Raw genomic sequence first — 17,758 nt, 5'->3', positions numbered from 1 at the left:
GATCGACGGCTGTTAAATTTAAACTTTATCAATTACCGAATGTCTGCCGTACATGATCGGTTCTTCCTTTATCTCTTTGACATCGCGAAAAACCACACTCTTGATAACACCCTTGATGTGATCGTCTGGCCATATGCCGAGCAGAATGCGCTGGGGCCGGCCTCGTCCTTTCGGTCGCAAATCGGTGCCACCGTCAATCGATGGCCCGAGCATGTTGTGAACACGATTTGCGTACAGCACGAACGTCGGATAGGGAATGTCATACTTCCGGGCCGCTTGGGAAAGTGATAGGCCTTCTTTTAGTACGCTAAAGATGGCTTCGGCCATCGTCTCGGGACGCCAGGATTTCAACGGACCGCGTTCTCGGAAGCGAAGGTGGTGGATAAGGTTCTGGCTGTTCCAGCATTTCTGCCACATCGACTGCAGCTGGTACTGGTAACTTTCTGCTGTAATGAAGAAACAAAAGAGGACCATACATTAGTTTCAGTTTCATATGTCATAATGTGCGGATGCTATCGGTTTGGACCGAATGATTAAAAATAATTTTTATTTATAAAGGCGCGTCCACATTATGTTGAATGATGCCGATCGGCCTGTACCAGGCGGCATATTCGGTTCGTTATGTAATGTGGACGCCACATTGGGTACACGAAGCCGGAACCCCATCGGATGTACGAAGCCGTCACGAACACACGAAGCACAATGTCGTCAACGCTAATTTACTTCGTTTTGTTTTGGTTCGACTTTCTCGAACCGGACCCACTTGTTTCGGGTTGGGTTCGGTTTGTTTCGAGTTGGTTTTCGGCACGTCGGCAAGCCCGGGCGGTACGTCCACATTTAGTCGGCTTTACCGGGCGGCCAAGGCCGCTCGGCGTAATGTGGACGCGTCTTAAGACAAAAATCGGTTTGTTTTATAAGGTGATTAATAGTGTGGCAATGGATGTATGGAAAAATTTCATCATAGAATTTCAAAAACCGACCATGTACTGTTTAATGGCCCAAAAAAAAAAAGATCTGTGCAAAGTTTCAGGCTAAATTCCAAAAGGTTGATTTTCGACCAAAAATGTTTTTTCGAGACAACACCAGACCTTATTTTATGTAATTTGAAGTCATTTGGCATCGAAAACATTTTTTCGATTTTCCTAATTTCATGTACTTCCCACTTGGGAGATTTTCGATGGTCAACGAATCAAAACTTTGAGCGTTTTGAGGCACCCCTAAATCATGTCCAATTGAGCTGAGAATTTTCACAGGTAATTTTTTTTGGGCCAATAAATGAAATGTGCGTGGTCGGTTTCTTGAATTCGATGATTATTTTTTCCATACTTTCATTGCCACTCAGGCAAGTCCCAGAAGGTCGATTTTCGGCAAAAAATTTGTTTTCGAGATGGCACCAGATATCGACGTTTTATGCACTTTCAAGTCATTTGGCACCGAAAAATGATTTCGATTTTCAAATGTCATTCAGTGATTCAGTTTCGTCACTTTTGCTTCGTTTTACAGATGTTGAAGACGGCGATGAGTTGTTATTCTCAGAAGATACACCGAAAGATATTTTATACACCCTAATACGATTTTCTATCGGGCTGTTTCCATTTCAAGAGCTCCTAAATATGCTGACATGAATCTCGGTTCCATAAAGGTTACAATTGGGTAATTTGGATCTTCTCCTGAGTAGTTAAAATGGGAAGTCATCCAGCGTTAAAAGATGTTCTCATGCGAGGTATGTTCGGTGTTTCTATGTGTCGTCTTTGTTCAAATAATTTTTTATGCAGCAACATGCGAAATCACCTCCGATATACTGGAGAGGCCGAAATCTGTAATTCTTATTATTTCTTATTGGTTTGTAGTGGAGTAAGAATACCCTCTTACAGATTATCATCCCTGAAGATAGTTCTTAGTTTTTTTAATCTTGATTGCAAATAATTGATTGATGGTCTTTGCATCTCTTCATTGATGTAGAAAATCCATATAAGAAAAAAATTATTCCAGATTCTTTGCATAAAACTTTTATTCTTTTTTCAAGGACATTGGTTCGAAACTGAAAATTTAAACATCGTTCATTATTTTTATATAAAAATGTGTTTATTTCCCCTTAAAACTCATTGTTGTTAAAGATAGCAAACGGCTTTTACTATAAAAAATTAAAATAGTACATTTTTCATCATTAGAAAAAAAGGTGAAAAATCGAACTTTTTTTTTGCTGGTCACGTAGTGGGGGCAAAGTGGTCACCCATATCAAGTTAAATGGTATAGATTTATGCGTTTTTTTGTTCAAATTTGTTCAAATCATATTTAATATAGTAGGTACATGTATGAAATAAGCTTGGCCTATTCACCGATAGTCTCAATTTAAATGTTCACATGCGTACAAAAACGTAGTAAGAAACGCATAACGTTCTGCATAATGAGGCTTGCTTTAGTTGGAGTGGCATGTTTTCCTAGGGCCAAAGCCACAAAAGAAACCTCTTCAAGAACAGAATGTGATGAGGTATATCAGTAAACAAAACATTGTAAGTCGTTATTCACCTATGATCACTTTGCCCCCAAACATCAAAGAAATTTCTATGCTAATTAATCGCTAAGATTTAACAAAATATCTGTTCACCTCTCCTAGAATATGTGAACAGTCGTCCAAACTGATGATTTGTCCAACATATCAGATTGAATAAACTAAACTTCACGAGAAATTCCTTAGATACCATGCACAGAGAACTACGGCCGAATGGTTATTGAGAGAGCAATTTTTGTTTTTATTTGTATTTTGATATGCGACAGCTCTACTGAAGTACAGGGTGACTCAAAAGTCATTAAATGCTTCAGACATAAGGTGATTATCAATACGGCATCTATAGTCAATAGTTATTTATATTACCAAACAAGCAGGTGACCACTTTGCCCCCCCCATGACCACCGCGACGACAACATCAGGAGGAAAGCCCAAGCAGCAGTAGAAAAAAACCAGCAGCAGCAGCAGAACCACATATAGAAGAAGTGTAGAAGGAGAAAGAAATATATTAGGCTGTCAAAAAAGTCCTGCGGTATTTCCGCGAGGTGTCGTTGTAAGCGCGTAGTTCTAGTTGTATTCATTGTATCGAGTCATACTATAGCTTGTTGGAAAGGTATTTTTGCGCGCTATAATATAGTCCTTGACAGCTTGACAGTGTTTTGTTTGGTTAAGTCGTTCGTGAGTTATAGTGTCGCAAATATGGAGCAAAATAAAGAGAAAATCCAACATATTTTACAGTACTACTATGACAAAGGCAAAAATGCATCTCAAGCTGCCAATAAAATTTGTGCAGTTTATGGACCCGATACAGTTTCCATTTCCACCGCACAACGACGGTTTCAACGTTTTCGTTCTGGTGTAGAGGTCGTCGAAGATGCGCCACGCGGCATAGTAGAAGGCCTGTCGTCGAAAATTGCGACAAAATCGCTGAATTAGCCGAGAAAGACCGGCATAGTAGCAGCCGTAGCATCGGCCAAGAGCTGGGGATAAGTCATCAAACCGTTATTAACCATTTGAAGAAGCTTGGATTCACATAGAAGCTCGATGTATGGGTGCCGCACACGTTGACGCAAAAAACATCTTTGACCGTATCGACGCATGTGAATCGCTGCTGAATCGCAACAATATCGACCCGTTTCTGAAGCGGATGGTGACTGGCGATGAAAAGTGGGTCACTTACGACAACGTGAAGCGCAAACGGTCGTGGTCGAAGCCCGCTGAAGCGGTTCAGACGGTGGCCAAGCCCTCATTAACGGCCAGGAAGGTTCTGCTGTGTGTTTGGTGGGATTGTCAAGGAATAATCTATTATGAGCTGCTTCCCTATGGCCAAACGCTCAATTTGGACCTGTACTGCCACAACTGGACCGCTTGAAGGTAGCACTCATGAAGAAGAAGCCATCTTTGATAAACAGAGGCCGCATTGTCTTCCATCAGGACAACGCCAGGCCACACACTTCTTTGGAGACGCGCCAGAAGCTCCGGGAGCTCGGATGGGAGGTTCTTTTGCACCCGCCGTATAGTCCGGACCTTGCACCAGGTGACTACCACCTGTTTTTGTCCATGGCGAACGAGCTAGGTAGTCAGAAGTTAGCCACAAAAGAGACCTGTGAAAATTGGCTATCCGAGTTTTTTGCCAATAAGGAAGCGAGCTTCTATAATAGGGGTATTATGAAGTTGGCATTTCGTTGGGAACAAGTCATCGAACAAAACGGCGCATATTTGACTTAAAACAGATGATTGTAACTAATTTTATGAACAAATGAAAATTCAAAAAAAATACGGCAGGACTTTTTTGACAGCCTAATATTAAAGAGTTATGAAGTTTTCGCCATCTTTTCCTCTACATTTCAAATTACGAAAGAGTTTATAGATCACCCTTTTTTAAGGCTTTCCGATCACACCCGAACACGAACACGAACCCGGATCCGAACACCAACAGCCGACGAGAGCTCCAACCGTTCAACCGACAGGTTCCGAGCTTGGAGGATCCCGAAAAGTACAGTCCACCTTGCGGTCTTTGTTCCCAGACCGAACAAGATGAGAATGATTTGCAACCGGCATGAGTATAAAGAAAGATTTCATTTGCGTTTTTCATTTTACAGGGTGCGGCAGGCAAAAATACGAAAATGTTTAAATTCTTGATATTGGGTTAATTTGTGTAAATAATTACTTATCTGTGATCACAGAACGGTTCCATTTCTCCGAATAAATTTGAGGATGTTCCGGAGAAATAAAGTTCAAAACCAAATATTCGGCTGGTGTCACGATGTTTGGCATAGTGATGTTAAAATCAATTTTGTGGCCCTCTGGCAGTCTGGATTTTAAACCGTTGGGTTATTCGATTTGGAGAGATGTTGAAGCACAAGCCTTCAAAATAAAAAATCATTCTAGTGTGAAGACCCTGAAGTCTGTCATAACGCGCACATGGCAGACGATGTCGGATGACTATGTTCGAAAAGCTTTTTCGTCTTGAGAATGTCAATTGAGGACAAATCGAGTAAATTACGTAATACTTTCGTTAAAACGTCCTAAGTTTCATTGAAAACGTTAGTGCTATTCAAGAATAAGGGACCATAGATTGCTTGTGTCGATATATCAAAACGTTGGATTTTCATTTAAATGTTTGAAATTTTACCATTGTTCACTACTCTATTTCAGAAAATATATGTAAGCATATTTCTTTTAATTGTAACTAGCTAACCCGGCAAACCTCGTTCCGCCCAAAATTTGTTATTTGTTATCAATACCTTCAAACATTCACGTTTTCTTACTATGAGCAAGTTCATAAGTTCAATCGCAGAACTGTTCATTGATTGATCTTCTAATCGACCCCGTTGAATCTACCTCTTACTATAAAATTCCTAGTATTTCTAACAAAACTCATCATTATAATATCAGATTATTTTCAACCACTTGCAAATAACATGTTTCTCCGTTACATGGAATGAATGTTTTATACAGAAAATATGATAGATTAACAGCAAACAACAAAAAACAAAGATATGACTGTATCTGAGCTCGCGAACTTGATGAAATCCCAGTTCAACGCTTACCAGCGCAGCACGAAAGATGATATTAAAAAATTGGGAGATAAACTCACCACTCAGATGCAGAACTTAAAATCGGATCTGATAGCTGATATCGAGAAACTGAGAGATGAAACCAAACACATCGTCGGTGACTTAAGCGTATCTGTACGAAACTACAAAGTTGAGGCATCACAAGCTGTGGAGAGAACGACCAGAAGAAATGACCTTATCATCAGTGTTGTACCTTACGTCAAAGGGGGAAATCTGCTGCAATATGAGCATGGATGGTGTCCCAAGCTCGGATATACCGACGAAGGTTTTCCTCTGCTAGGTATCCGCCGCTTCTCCAAAGAGAGCTTGAACGACGACTCAATATCTATCATTCTGCTGCAATTTGCCTTCAACACTCAAAGAAATGAGTTCTTCTCACGTTATCTTCAGTCTCGCTCACTATCACTATCGGATATTGGATTCTCGGTCAACAAACGAGTCTATGTCAATGAAAATCTCACCCATGCATCCAGGAGTATTCGGACGAAAGCGCTTAAACTGAAAAAGGTAAGGGGTTGTACCTAGGACACGACCACATATTTTCGACGTAGAACTACGCAATCATATTATGCAACATACATGTTCACCACTTCGAATATTATTTTAGAATGCATCGAAATTTTTGTAATAGATTATGTTCTTCGTTACAAATAAAATTGAATAACGTCCTTCTACGTTTGATATGATGCCTATGACTACCAAAATATGCAGTGTTTGGATTTCGATCAAAATCAAATGATACACAATGTGTCATGCAAGTAAACTCTCACGAACATATAACCAAATATGAGAGGATCATTCAGATACTTGAATGAATGTCAGCAATCACTTTTGTAACATTTAGTGATTAAACTAAGAGAGGAACGAAGACTGTTGTTTGCATATTCGAGTTGTATCAAACATGGCACACTATTTTCGAAGCCTGCATACAAGTTTGAACCGCATATATCGTCTCATTTTACCATAGCGAAACCCACTGCACAGACAAGTGTAAAGCAATAAATGATACAAGAAAAATTACGTCATCATTACGTCACCATTTGCGGAGAGCAGCGAATGGGAAAAGAGATAAAACGCGAGAGTTTTTGCTTCTCACTGGAGCGGTGTTGCTAGTAAAACTATGCGGTCTATATGAATATACACATTTCAAGGGATAGCGGCGTTAAAAATTGAAAATATAATCTGACTACCCTTCCCTTAGCCTCTATCGAGCTAAATAATCATATAGTTTGCACTCTCTGAGACTTAAAAATCAGGATCTGCTACATAAGCTGAATATGAATCTTTCGCTTTGCGTTGTCCGTATGATCCTGCTGTTTCATGATGCATGGAGAGGTCGGTATGCATATGTTAGAGGCAAAGAAGAAAATAAGCTTTCTGCACTGAAAGCGTATATGATAGCTTTGCTTGCATGCTGGTGTGCAATGAAGTGCGAGCCGATGCAGAGTTGTCTCGTTCTCTTTTGTGTCGTGATTTGCAGCACATAACAATAATAGAATACCGCTGGGGGAAATGTTTCCTGAAAGATCATATTTGAACGAACGAAAGCGATTTTTTCAATGAGTGGATCATTTGGCAAACACTGAAAATATGTGAACGGAAAAAAATTCAAATGATCATTGTAGTTTACATTTCCCTCTGAAATTATTGCACATCTCATGTTTACGTAGTTCCCGAACCGCGAAAGTTCTTTCACCTCTAGTATCTGAAATGACGATTTTCCCAGGCTTCACAGTTTAAAAGTATGTTCTAGGGAAACATAGTCCGGTCTGCCCAACGACAAGCGAGTACAAAATTACTCAAAGCCAAAAAATACCCCTGACTTGCATGTATTTGCAAAGCGGATTCCCCTAAGCACATTAATGTTGAAGTTCGTGTTAGGGAAACACAGCTCAGTGCGAAAAAATACTCCCGACTTGCATGTTTTGACAAAGCGGATTCCCCCAGGCACATTGATTTTGAAGTCCGTGTTAGGGAAACACAGCTCGGTGGGAACGAAAATACCCCCGACTTGTATGTATATTTGCAAAGCGGATTTCTACAGGTACATCGATTTTGAAGTCTGTTTTGGGGAAACCGTAAATCGGACCAATCAAAACTTGGCAGTTAGGGTGTTTAGATAACGTTTGACATTGTTCAATTGTTCATCTCATGAAAAATAACATTTTTATAAATTGTGATATACGCGCAGAAATATTTCCTATCAAATGATGCAAACATCTTTCCGATCTGCTAAGAAATGTTTGAGTTATGAGCATTCGAAATACGGGTAGGGCTAGCACACAAATCGGTAGAAAAATGTATGGGAAAAAAGGAAGTTCTTCCAGTTTTCATGAATTTAAACCGTTTAGAGATTAACGAATTGTAATGTATATCATATCAAACAAATCTTAGAGAATTCCCGATTCGATTGGTATGCAAATCATGAGAATTCGGTCACAGTGAAAATAGTTATTAACGTTAACTTTATTTCATAAAAACGTGACCTGTTTTTTGATTTGGCACCCTTCCTGAAAGACGTAGCTCTACGTCAAAAGGATGGAAAACTGCAGGCGGTATATACGAGAGAAGGAGTTGTTTACATTCGGCAGAAGTCAGGCGATCGTGAGATGAGGATATCGTTGGAAAGCGAATTAGATCTGCTGTTCAACCCATAATGTGCGGCACGTTAGATGGATTCTGATGAACTTGATGTTGCTGCTGTTGTGATTGCTGCCTGTTGTTGCTTTGTAGGATACCGTTAACATTATTGTTAACATTTTTTGGCGATTTTTATCTGATTTCTTTGTTGTTTTTTTGCATCTTGGGTTTGAGATTTATAGAATAATTATGGAAACAGACATTGTATCAGTTACTGCCAATGAATTGCTCAAAACATATCTCTTCCTTGTGCTCTATATTCATAACTGCGATCATGGATGACATCATAAGAAATGATACCTCCATGACCCTGTGTATTCCGGGGATAGTAATGAGATCTGCGTTAAGGCCCATTTATACGTTGCTAGTAGCTGACTTCACAACGAGCAGCTACTGACCCGGTGAACTCGCTTGACAAATGGTTGACTCGCCTTGTCCGTTCACACAATGTGAGCTGCTGACAAGAAACTAGATACTAAGTACGGGTTTACCAGAGATGCCAGACGATTTTTCAAATGTCCATCAAATAGTCAGAAACAGCAATCAGGTCCGAATTTGACAGATGATTGATCCGAAATCAACTTATTTATTGGCTGTTTTCGGCTTAGGTTTTCAGTTGAATTTATCATTACACAATTTTAAATTTTATCGCGAGACACACGCTGGCCGTGTTTACAAATACTTTGTGCTGAATTTCTTTGAACTGAGGGTACTATCCGAAAAAAGCAGAAAGAAAAAAGGATTCGGGCCAGGAATTGGATGCAAAGAAAAGGAGTAACAAATACAATACTGGAGTAACTCCACGATGATGATCCCCGAGAGTACAGAGCAGTGTTGGAAATAACACCTGAAAAAGTGAAAAAACTGTTGGATTTAATTGCTCCACAAATACAACGCCAATATACACTCATGAGTGAAACTAGAAATGATGTGCCTTTCTTCTGGAATATGGAATATATATCAGATTATTGTCGCTATTTTTTAGAACCTCGAAAGCATCCATAGCTTAATTAATTCCGAAAGTATGTGGTGCTACAAATGGCAGTCTAAAAGATTTTTCAAAATTTGATTTACTTCGCGTTGACAGCAGCTTCGTGTACCAATTTGTGAAATGAAAATGATAGTAGATTCGCCGGAGGAATAAATACGTCTCAAAAACTAAAATAATGAATGAAAATATACTTTTTTCAAATCGAATATGTATTCTGTTTCTTAGAACAATACTTTTTTTTGCAAGTTGTGAGTGAATTTTGAATGAAAATTGTGCCCGATGATGATTTTATATTTAGATTCCCAATAAAACTGTCTCAATAAGAAAACGTGCCCCGCCAGTGTGCCAAACAAAATAACAACGATTCCGTTTAGAAACTATTAGGGTTTTATTTGTTTTTCCAATATTTTTCAAGTCTATAAATATCTTCGCATATTTTCAAATATCTTAAAAATAGAGACATTTGTTTACATTTGGCATCCCTGATTCGAACGCTAAATTCTGTTTTTTGACGTTTTGAGGGATGCGAGTGCGAGTAAATTCAAAAAACTTTGAAGTAGCTCGCACGCCGAATCACACATGACACTAACTGGCATGATGTGTTCACACGGTGTGAGTAGCTGCACTGCAGTAACTGACTAGATCGACTCGTATGCTTACTCGCACCGTCTGAACCCGGCTTTAGTTGCGGGGAAGTTGTCAGTGTGCTCCATTAACTGTCAAAGCGTGTGTGCTCGTCGTTTGGCAAAACTCGATGAATTGGAGCAAATTGTGCACACTTCAAATGTTGATGTTGTATGTATCAATTAGTCTTGGTTGAATGAGTCTGTAGATGATGATGTGATAAACATGAATGGCTACAGTGCAGTTCGCAACGATAGAGTTGATCGACTTGGTGGAGGCGTATTAGTTTACATAAAGACTGGAACTAATTTCAAAGTACTAAAAAAATCAATGTCCGATATCTATACGATTGAAACTGAATATTTGCTAATGGAATTAGAACACGATAACAACAAAATTTTACTGGGAGCATTCTATAACCCTCTTGAAACTGACTGCACTAGCGAAATAAGCTCACTCCTTTCTGAGTTCGGCCCTTATTATAATTATCTTTTTTTCTTGGAGACTTCAATACAAACATGTTAGATCCTCATAGAAGCTTAAGGCTTAAAGACGCTCTTACGACTTATGATATGCACAATGTAGGAACTGAGCCAACTTTTTCTACAGAAACGGTTGTTCGCAATTAGATCTCATGTTGACAAATAGTGCATCTTGCATACTTAAATTCAACCAGATTGAAGCCCCCGTTTTTTCCAACCACGATATTGTATTTGCATCGTTGAATTTCAATACAGTGAATAATGTGAGTGCTGTTAGATTCCGTAACTATAATCACATGGATGTTGATGGGTTAAAAGGAGAGTGTAATGCTATTGACTGGGATGATTATTATGATATGATTGATCCTGACGCTCTAACGGATTTTTTCAATGAAAAAAACAAACATCTTTTTGATCAATACGTTCCTATTAAGACATTTGTTCCTAATCAAAGAGCGAATCCTTGGTTCAATAGTTCAATTAGCAGAGCCATGATTGACCGTGATTTGGCATTCAAGCAATGGGAAGCTACCCGTTTAGAAGAACATCATGATTTGTTTAAACAACTTCGTAACAGAGTTACCACCATAATTCGTACTACAAAAGCACAATAATTCAACCAAAGATTAAATCCTCAGCTGCCACCCAAACAATTATGGAAAAGACTTAGAAATCAAGAGATTTTCAAAACATCCATTGATTCTTCAAATTGCTTCGATGCCGATGAGATCAATCAATCATTTGCGAATAATTTTTCTACAAACAACGTTAGTAATTCTTCAGTGGTGGCCCGACCCCTTAGAAGTTCTTTCCAATTCAATCTAATCAGTGAAATTGACGTTATAAATGCGATGTATGAAGTAAAGTCAGATGCAATTGGTCTAGATGAAATACTGTTAAAATTCATCAAGATTATTTTGCCTCAAGTTTTGGACCGGATTGTTTATCTTTTCAATTCGATTATTCGATCGAGCAGATTTCCTTCAACATGGAAATGTGCGAAAGTTATACCTATTAAGAAAAATGCATCTACATACGTCGTGGAAAATTGAATTGCCTCTTTAGATAAAAAAAACTCTTTTACCAGGTTAGAAATCGAATACCCAAAGTTTTCCTTGTTGAGGTCAGTCCAGACAAACCATAATGAAATTGAAAGAACGAAAATGAAATCCACTAACAAATTAATGACAAGTATGCAGGCTTTCGTTCTGAACTAAAAGTATGGTCCTGTATGGGCGGCATTCCAGTTCTTCACATTAGTCGTATTAAATCTCATCAAATAATTATATGGACCACCGCTCGTTGATGAGAACGAGAGAGCTGCCACTGCGTGACTGCAATAGGAAGGTGAAAAGGCCAAATATTTGCCTGCACACACCCTCGCATCCCAAGTGTCAAATACAGGTGCAAATACATGTGTGGAGAAAAAAAAGTTAAATAAGCGGACATTTTCGCGCCCAATCCGAGCCACAACACGGACAAAAAGGTAGACCCCAGTCTCGAAACTTACCTCTGTTCACCCAATTTGTGTGAAATTATTTCGTTCGCCCTCGTTCCGCTCGGCTTTTTGTTATTTATTTTTGCGATAAATATGAATAACTTCTCGCATAAACGTGCAGTGGGCGGTGTGACTGAAAGAATACTTTTTTTTTGTGTGCATCATTCATCCAATTCTCTCGCTCAATTTCGAGCACTGAAACACTTCCCGATTCCACGGTGTAGCCACAAATGCACCATCAATGTTGCGGTCACAAATATGCTGTCGGACAGGACGCGCGACAGGAGCATTTATTTATGAATAAATTAATTGATTGGACAAGTATTTAAACACAGGAAATTGGCTTTTTTCGCACCTTTCGATCGCTGAACATCAGCCCCCGGGGAGCGAGGCTAGCGGGAAGGAAAAGCTTCTTTCACTATACGTTGATGGTGTTGTCACAGATAGAAAATTGTGACCTAATGATGGATTAACTTTTCGTGTCACTTCAATGGAAGTATTAACTGGAAATAAATAAATGGGTCTCTCAAGAATGAGACATAAAGACGTAAAACTATCGAAACGTCATAAGCTTTTGCCCTATTCTATACGACGAGACTAACAATTCGTCTCGACTCATCTCGGGTCCAGTCTCTGTCGAGTCGAGCAAAATATCCTGTTTGCGTTGATGACATTGAGCTTCGTTTACGAGTTCAGGGAGCGTCAAAGAATTATTGATTTTCAGACGGAATGAACATATTTTTAAAATTAAAATTATGAATGAAATTTAAGGGGGTTTCTAGTGTAGAGGTACGAATTTCGGACGTTTTTCGAGTTCCGAAAAAAATTAAACGAAGGATTTTCTGCAGGTGGTGAAAAAATCTCATACGAAAATTGTTTATGAAGACTTATTATTTATATTATAATGCGAAGATTCAGTAACAATCTTGTAAGTGTATAGACAAATGTTTGAATAAAAGTCCGGAATACGTGTTTCAAGTAATTAAATAACATGATGTGAACATGTTCATTCAAACTTCAACATTTTTAAACTGTCTTCGTGTCTTCTAATCCGATAGAGATTACACTAACGAGTTTGACACTCAAATTATGGTGCTTAATTAAAAGTCACGATTTTACGATTTATCAGTCATCCTACCAGCCAGCGAGGCTTCCCAGATCTAATGGTCAAGTGTTCCAAATCTCATGGTCAAGTTTGGTTTCCCAAACTGGCCTTTCTTCAGGCAACTGAGCCACTATAATTCAAAACATCATCCTCATTACACCAACAAATCCGAACACACTCATTCAAAAAAGCTCTCTTTCAGCAAAAAACTATGAAAACCAATACGCTTTTGATAGCTTCGGATCATTTTGAAATGCATCGAAATTAAAAAAAAAATTAGTCGAAAGATTTGATGGCCCTAGCAAGAACCGATGGGTTTGCGTCGTTTTGTAGAAACGGTTGAAAATCGGTGAATCATGATTCATTCTTGCTCAATGTGCGGCCCGAGCCGATAACATATTTGTTCTCCCATCACCGTTTTCTTTTTGATAACGCATAAAATTAACAATTCGTATGTGTGATTCAGATTACACAACCAATCTACACATAACAGTATGAAAATATTTATCTTTTCTTTGCTTCTGTTCATCAGTGCATGCTTTGCACTATGATTACATCGCGCATATTCTGAGAACGCATTCTGAGACAAAATTTTGCACATCCGATCAACACGGTAGCAAAACAGAATCAGAGGTTGGCCAGGGCAGGCACTTTATTTATGATGCTTTCAAGTTCATCATATGACATGAATCAACCTCTGATCAATCTCGATTAGATGAACTTATAAGTATATTGACATAGGACTATGTCCTTGATTTCTATATAGGGGGGTCACTCTACGAAAAATGTAACGATTTATTAAGAGTCATATGTTGTGTTATATATCATTAGATAGGAAATTTATCCAGTATTTTTTTCGCTTGAAACATGAACAGTGAATGTAGTAAAAATAGTTAACAATTTGACGATTTAATTGGGTACGTCTTCTTTCGATTTCACTACCCACTCGCTTCCTCCCCGACGCAACGAGCAATCTTTTTGCCTAAATTCGGGAGTTAATTCATAATGTGAGTTGATGCGTAAAATGAATTATTCTCAATTTACCGATAATAGGCATTAATTTTTTATTATATTGTATGTTGTCCAATCAATTTGTGTTCAATTCATATTTTTATCGTGTAGGTCCCACTATTGACAATTTGTGTAATTGTGGTTCAGAATGTCATAATATCGAGTATGTTCTATGGTTATGTGAAAATGCAATAAATGAATTTAAATGGCTGCTGATTTAGAAGATCGAAAGGGTATACCCACGTAAATCAGATTATGATAGCTTGAGTAGTCGCGATCTTACAGGGCTAATGGCTCTTTGTCTTCTTCTGCATGATTGAATAAACAGATGAAATGGGTATTAATGGCTTTTATGATATTTTTGTGTAGTTTTTGAACATAATGCGGTACCGAATTCTACCACGTTATGTCATCTAACCCGTTTGAAGGATACGTGTACATACAGGAAACGGTTTTTCCAGGGCATCCATTTGATGTATGAAAAGAGAAAAAAATACAGATTTTGAACAATGAAAAAATCAATTTAAATACAATTACTACACATAACCACAGTCCTATGTTAAGTGTCAAGATCCCGTCCGTGTCCCTAGGCTCAGACCCAACCATTTTTTTTTTAGATTTTTGTGATTTAGTTTTTTTCATTTTTTTTTCTCTATTATAGTGATTTTCAACACATTTCGGCTGGTTCGTCACTTTTACTTCCATTTTTGGAAGAATGTCGGGAGTGAGAATTGAACTCGTGATCTCTGCGTGAGAGGTATGGATGTTACCACTACGTCAGATCGCCTCCACATTTTGTGATTTCTGTAGTTTACCTTCAAAGCAGTGTTTGAGCTATGAAAAAAAGTTTTTAGGTCAATAATTAACAGACATCACTCATACAGCTTTTATCTTTCGAAAGTGATTGACATTCCACTTCGTTCGGTCGATCAAATCCTTGCACCCCAAATGTAACGCTTTCGTTTTCAAAATCTTAAACTTACACCCCAGGGATGATGCAGAAATGATGTGGTGCAAAAACATAGAAGTACTCTCTATCAGACGGTATCGACGCGGTACCTCCACTGAACAAAATTTTCATTTATTTTGTTATAAGTAATACTTCGGGAGTATCATAAAAAATTTGTTATTCCGAATTGTACACACTACAAGTGCATGTGTAACTAATTCTAGTTCTCTGATGCTAAACCTAAATAAGGATTGTACGATCCATCCTCTAGGTTGGTGCTCATTCAGGATGTGTCATGGTTTCGCGTTCCATCTTGATTCTTTGGATTCTGCAGATGATGTAGATTACTATTTCTATTTCTTGAAAACATGCCCTGTTTTCTGATTTTGCACCATCACTGAAAGACGTAGTCCTACGTCAAAAATAAATAAAGATAAGTAATGGTTTTTTGGGTTTTCTTTATTAAAAAAAAAGTAATAACAGATGGGCCATCCAGAAGAGCCCACTGGGGTACAGGCGGTTCGCGGTCCCGAGGTTGAGTATGAGTTATACAGTAAAGTAATATAGTTTTTTTTCGCATTCATAGCAATAAGCTTCGAAACATCTAGGAACGATGATTGAAACGCATTATATAAAATATAAAACAATAGAATAACATTGTTTCATCAAGAATGGCTCAAAATTTGAGTTATGAATTATTCATTTGTGTTCAATATGATCATGAAGACTCTTTTCGTGCCGTGTTGATATTTTCAAAGCAATTAAGGTAAATGATGTTGGTTTGTCCGATTTTGGGTGTTTTCACGCAACTAGTAAATGCAAATCGATTCTTCTTCATGAAAATTACATGTTATCAAGACGAGTTTGGGTTTTTGAAAAGCCCCAAGTCTCTAGTTGCTAGTAATTCCATAAGGCGCTCAAATTGTTAAATTTTTTAAATGTTTTTTAAAACTATTTTCTTCAATGAGAAATTATGATCATGGTTTGTTCACCTCTGATCATGGTTCGTCCGAAAAAACGATCATGGTTTGTCCGGTTTTTGAATGAAAAATTCGAATTTTCAAATTTGTTTGAGTTTAATGTCATCATATTGATCCATTCATAATTTAGGCTCTCTTCAGAATATTGCCTTTCTTGGGCATTTTAAAGGTGAACAACACTCAACACAGGGAAAATTTATTTCTGCTTCGCGCGAAGGACAACAAAACAAAACAAACAAATTGCAGCGCGCCAAGCGGTTGCTGTAGCAATAGGGGACAAACCAACATCAGTGGATCGAACAAACTATGATCAGAATTGAGGTCATCGAGATCCATTCATTACATGATTGAGACATAGAAATCTGATACGAATGGTGTGCAAGCATGATGTTTTAAATATTTATAATTGTTATAAACCAGAATTGGTCTGAATACGAACCAAAAAATTACCTGGTGATTGATTAAAAGAGTGAAGTGAGGGGCGCATTGACATCAATAGAAGGTGGATTTTATATACATTCAAAACATGTGAATCTGTAAAAATTATCCTATAAAACTACTGCAAATCATGAAAAAGACACTTTTATTCACATTTTTTTAAACATTTGAATACCTGATTTGACACAGGTGCGCTGAACTAGAGCATAAAAAAGCGGACAAACCAAGACCATATTTTCGACTGGAGAAACCAACATCATTTACCTTGCGTGGAATTCCTGGATTGAAGTTCAATGTTTACATTTGTGTTGCTTAGAAAATGTATGAAAACAAATGAGACGAGCGTTCGTCTTCTCGTCTCGTTTTTTGAAAGAAATGATTGTTAAGCGAAACGGGATTTTGGAAATAATATCCATTTTAATAGAATCGGCCATACATTTCTTTATTCATCGTGCGAAGTATGTAGGTATTTTTACTGACCTGAGAAGGTTACTAAAAATTCTTTTACAAACTTTCGAACTTTATTTTTGACGTTGGACTACGTTTTTCATTTCTGTGCCGAAGTGTAAGTTCAAGGTTTTGAAAACGAGAGCGTTACGCCGGAGCAACAAGATTTTGAGCGTTGAGACATCCTAAGCAACTGACCGAAATGGTATGATAAACACTTCATTCGAAAGATAAAATGTCTTCGCGTTATATGTTTGTTACTTATTGATCTATAAACTTGTTTCAATAGCTTTAAATTTGCTTTCAAAACAGGCTATTGAAATCACACAAACCTGTATAGAAGTAACCCCGCTCAGAAACTCAGTTATAATTGTACTCCCAGGTTTTTTACGGGATACGTACCTCGTAAAAAAACGCGTTAATTAAAAAATCCGCGTGAAAAAAATCGCGTTAATTCGAAAATCCGCGTTAAAAAAACCGCGTTAATTTGAAAATCCGCGTAAAAAAAACGCGTTAATTGGAAAATCCGCGTAAAAAAACACGTTAATTGGAAAATCCACGTAAAAAAAACCATGTCACCTAATGATAGATATCAAATGGGACTATCCTTACGTAAAACGGAAGTAAAAAGTTAAGTGTTGCTCGATTCCGAAAACCCGTTGTTTTTTCCTGCAATTTCGTTGCTTACTGGTAGCTATAGTTCGGTTTTCCTCACGAATGAGGTCATCTGCTGTTACTAGAAGATTCCCTTTTGATTTGTACACTCAACTGCCTATGCACTTGCAGTACCACTGTTGGACCGTCCAGAGCAAAATAGACAGGGAAAGACATTCACGAATCGCCGCCCGTTGTACCGCCCGGTGTATTTTCGCTACCCAACACCTTTAATCCACGTAAAGACGCGTCCACATTACGCCAATCGGCCTTGGCCGCCCGGTAAAGCCGACTAAATGTGGACGTACCGCCCGGGCTTGCCGACGTGCCGAAAACCGACTCGAATCAAA

At 38.2% G+C, this 17,758-nt stretch overlaps 1 protein-coding gene across 2 annotated transcripts in view; it reads right to left on the bottom strand.

The window, feature by feature from the left end:
- LOC129765018 (protein bric-a-brac 1) overlaps positions 1 to 17,758 on the bottom strand; it is a 405,505-nt gene that overhangs the window by 10,585 nt on the left and 377,162 nt on the right. The window contains exon 4 of one of the 2 annotated variants that reach the window (XM_055764800.1): positions 37 to 446. In XM_055764800.1, the coding sequence (XP_055620775.1) occupies positions 37 to 446 (410 nt within the window). The remainder of the gene's footprint in view (positions 1 to 36; positions 447 to 17,758) is intronic. The other variant, XM_055764801.1, reaches the window with a different exon arrangement.

The sequence above is a fragment of the Toxorhynchites rutilus genome, chromosome 2, assembly GCF_029784135.1.
Source record: "Toxorhynchites rutilus septentrionalis strain SRP chromosome 2, ASM2978413v1, whole genome shotgun sequence".
NCBI classification, from domain to species: Eukaryota; Metazoa; Arthropoda; class Insecta; order Diptera; family Culicidae; genus Toxorhynchites; species Toxorhynchites rutilus.
This window is presented reverse-complemented; position numbering and strand designations above follow the sequence as displayed.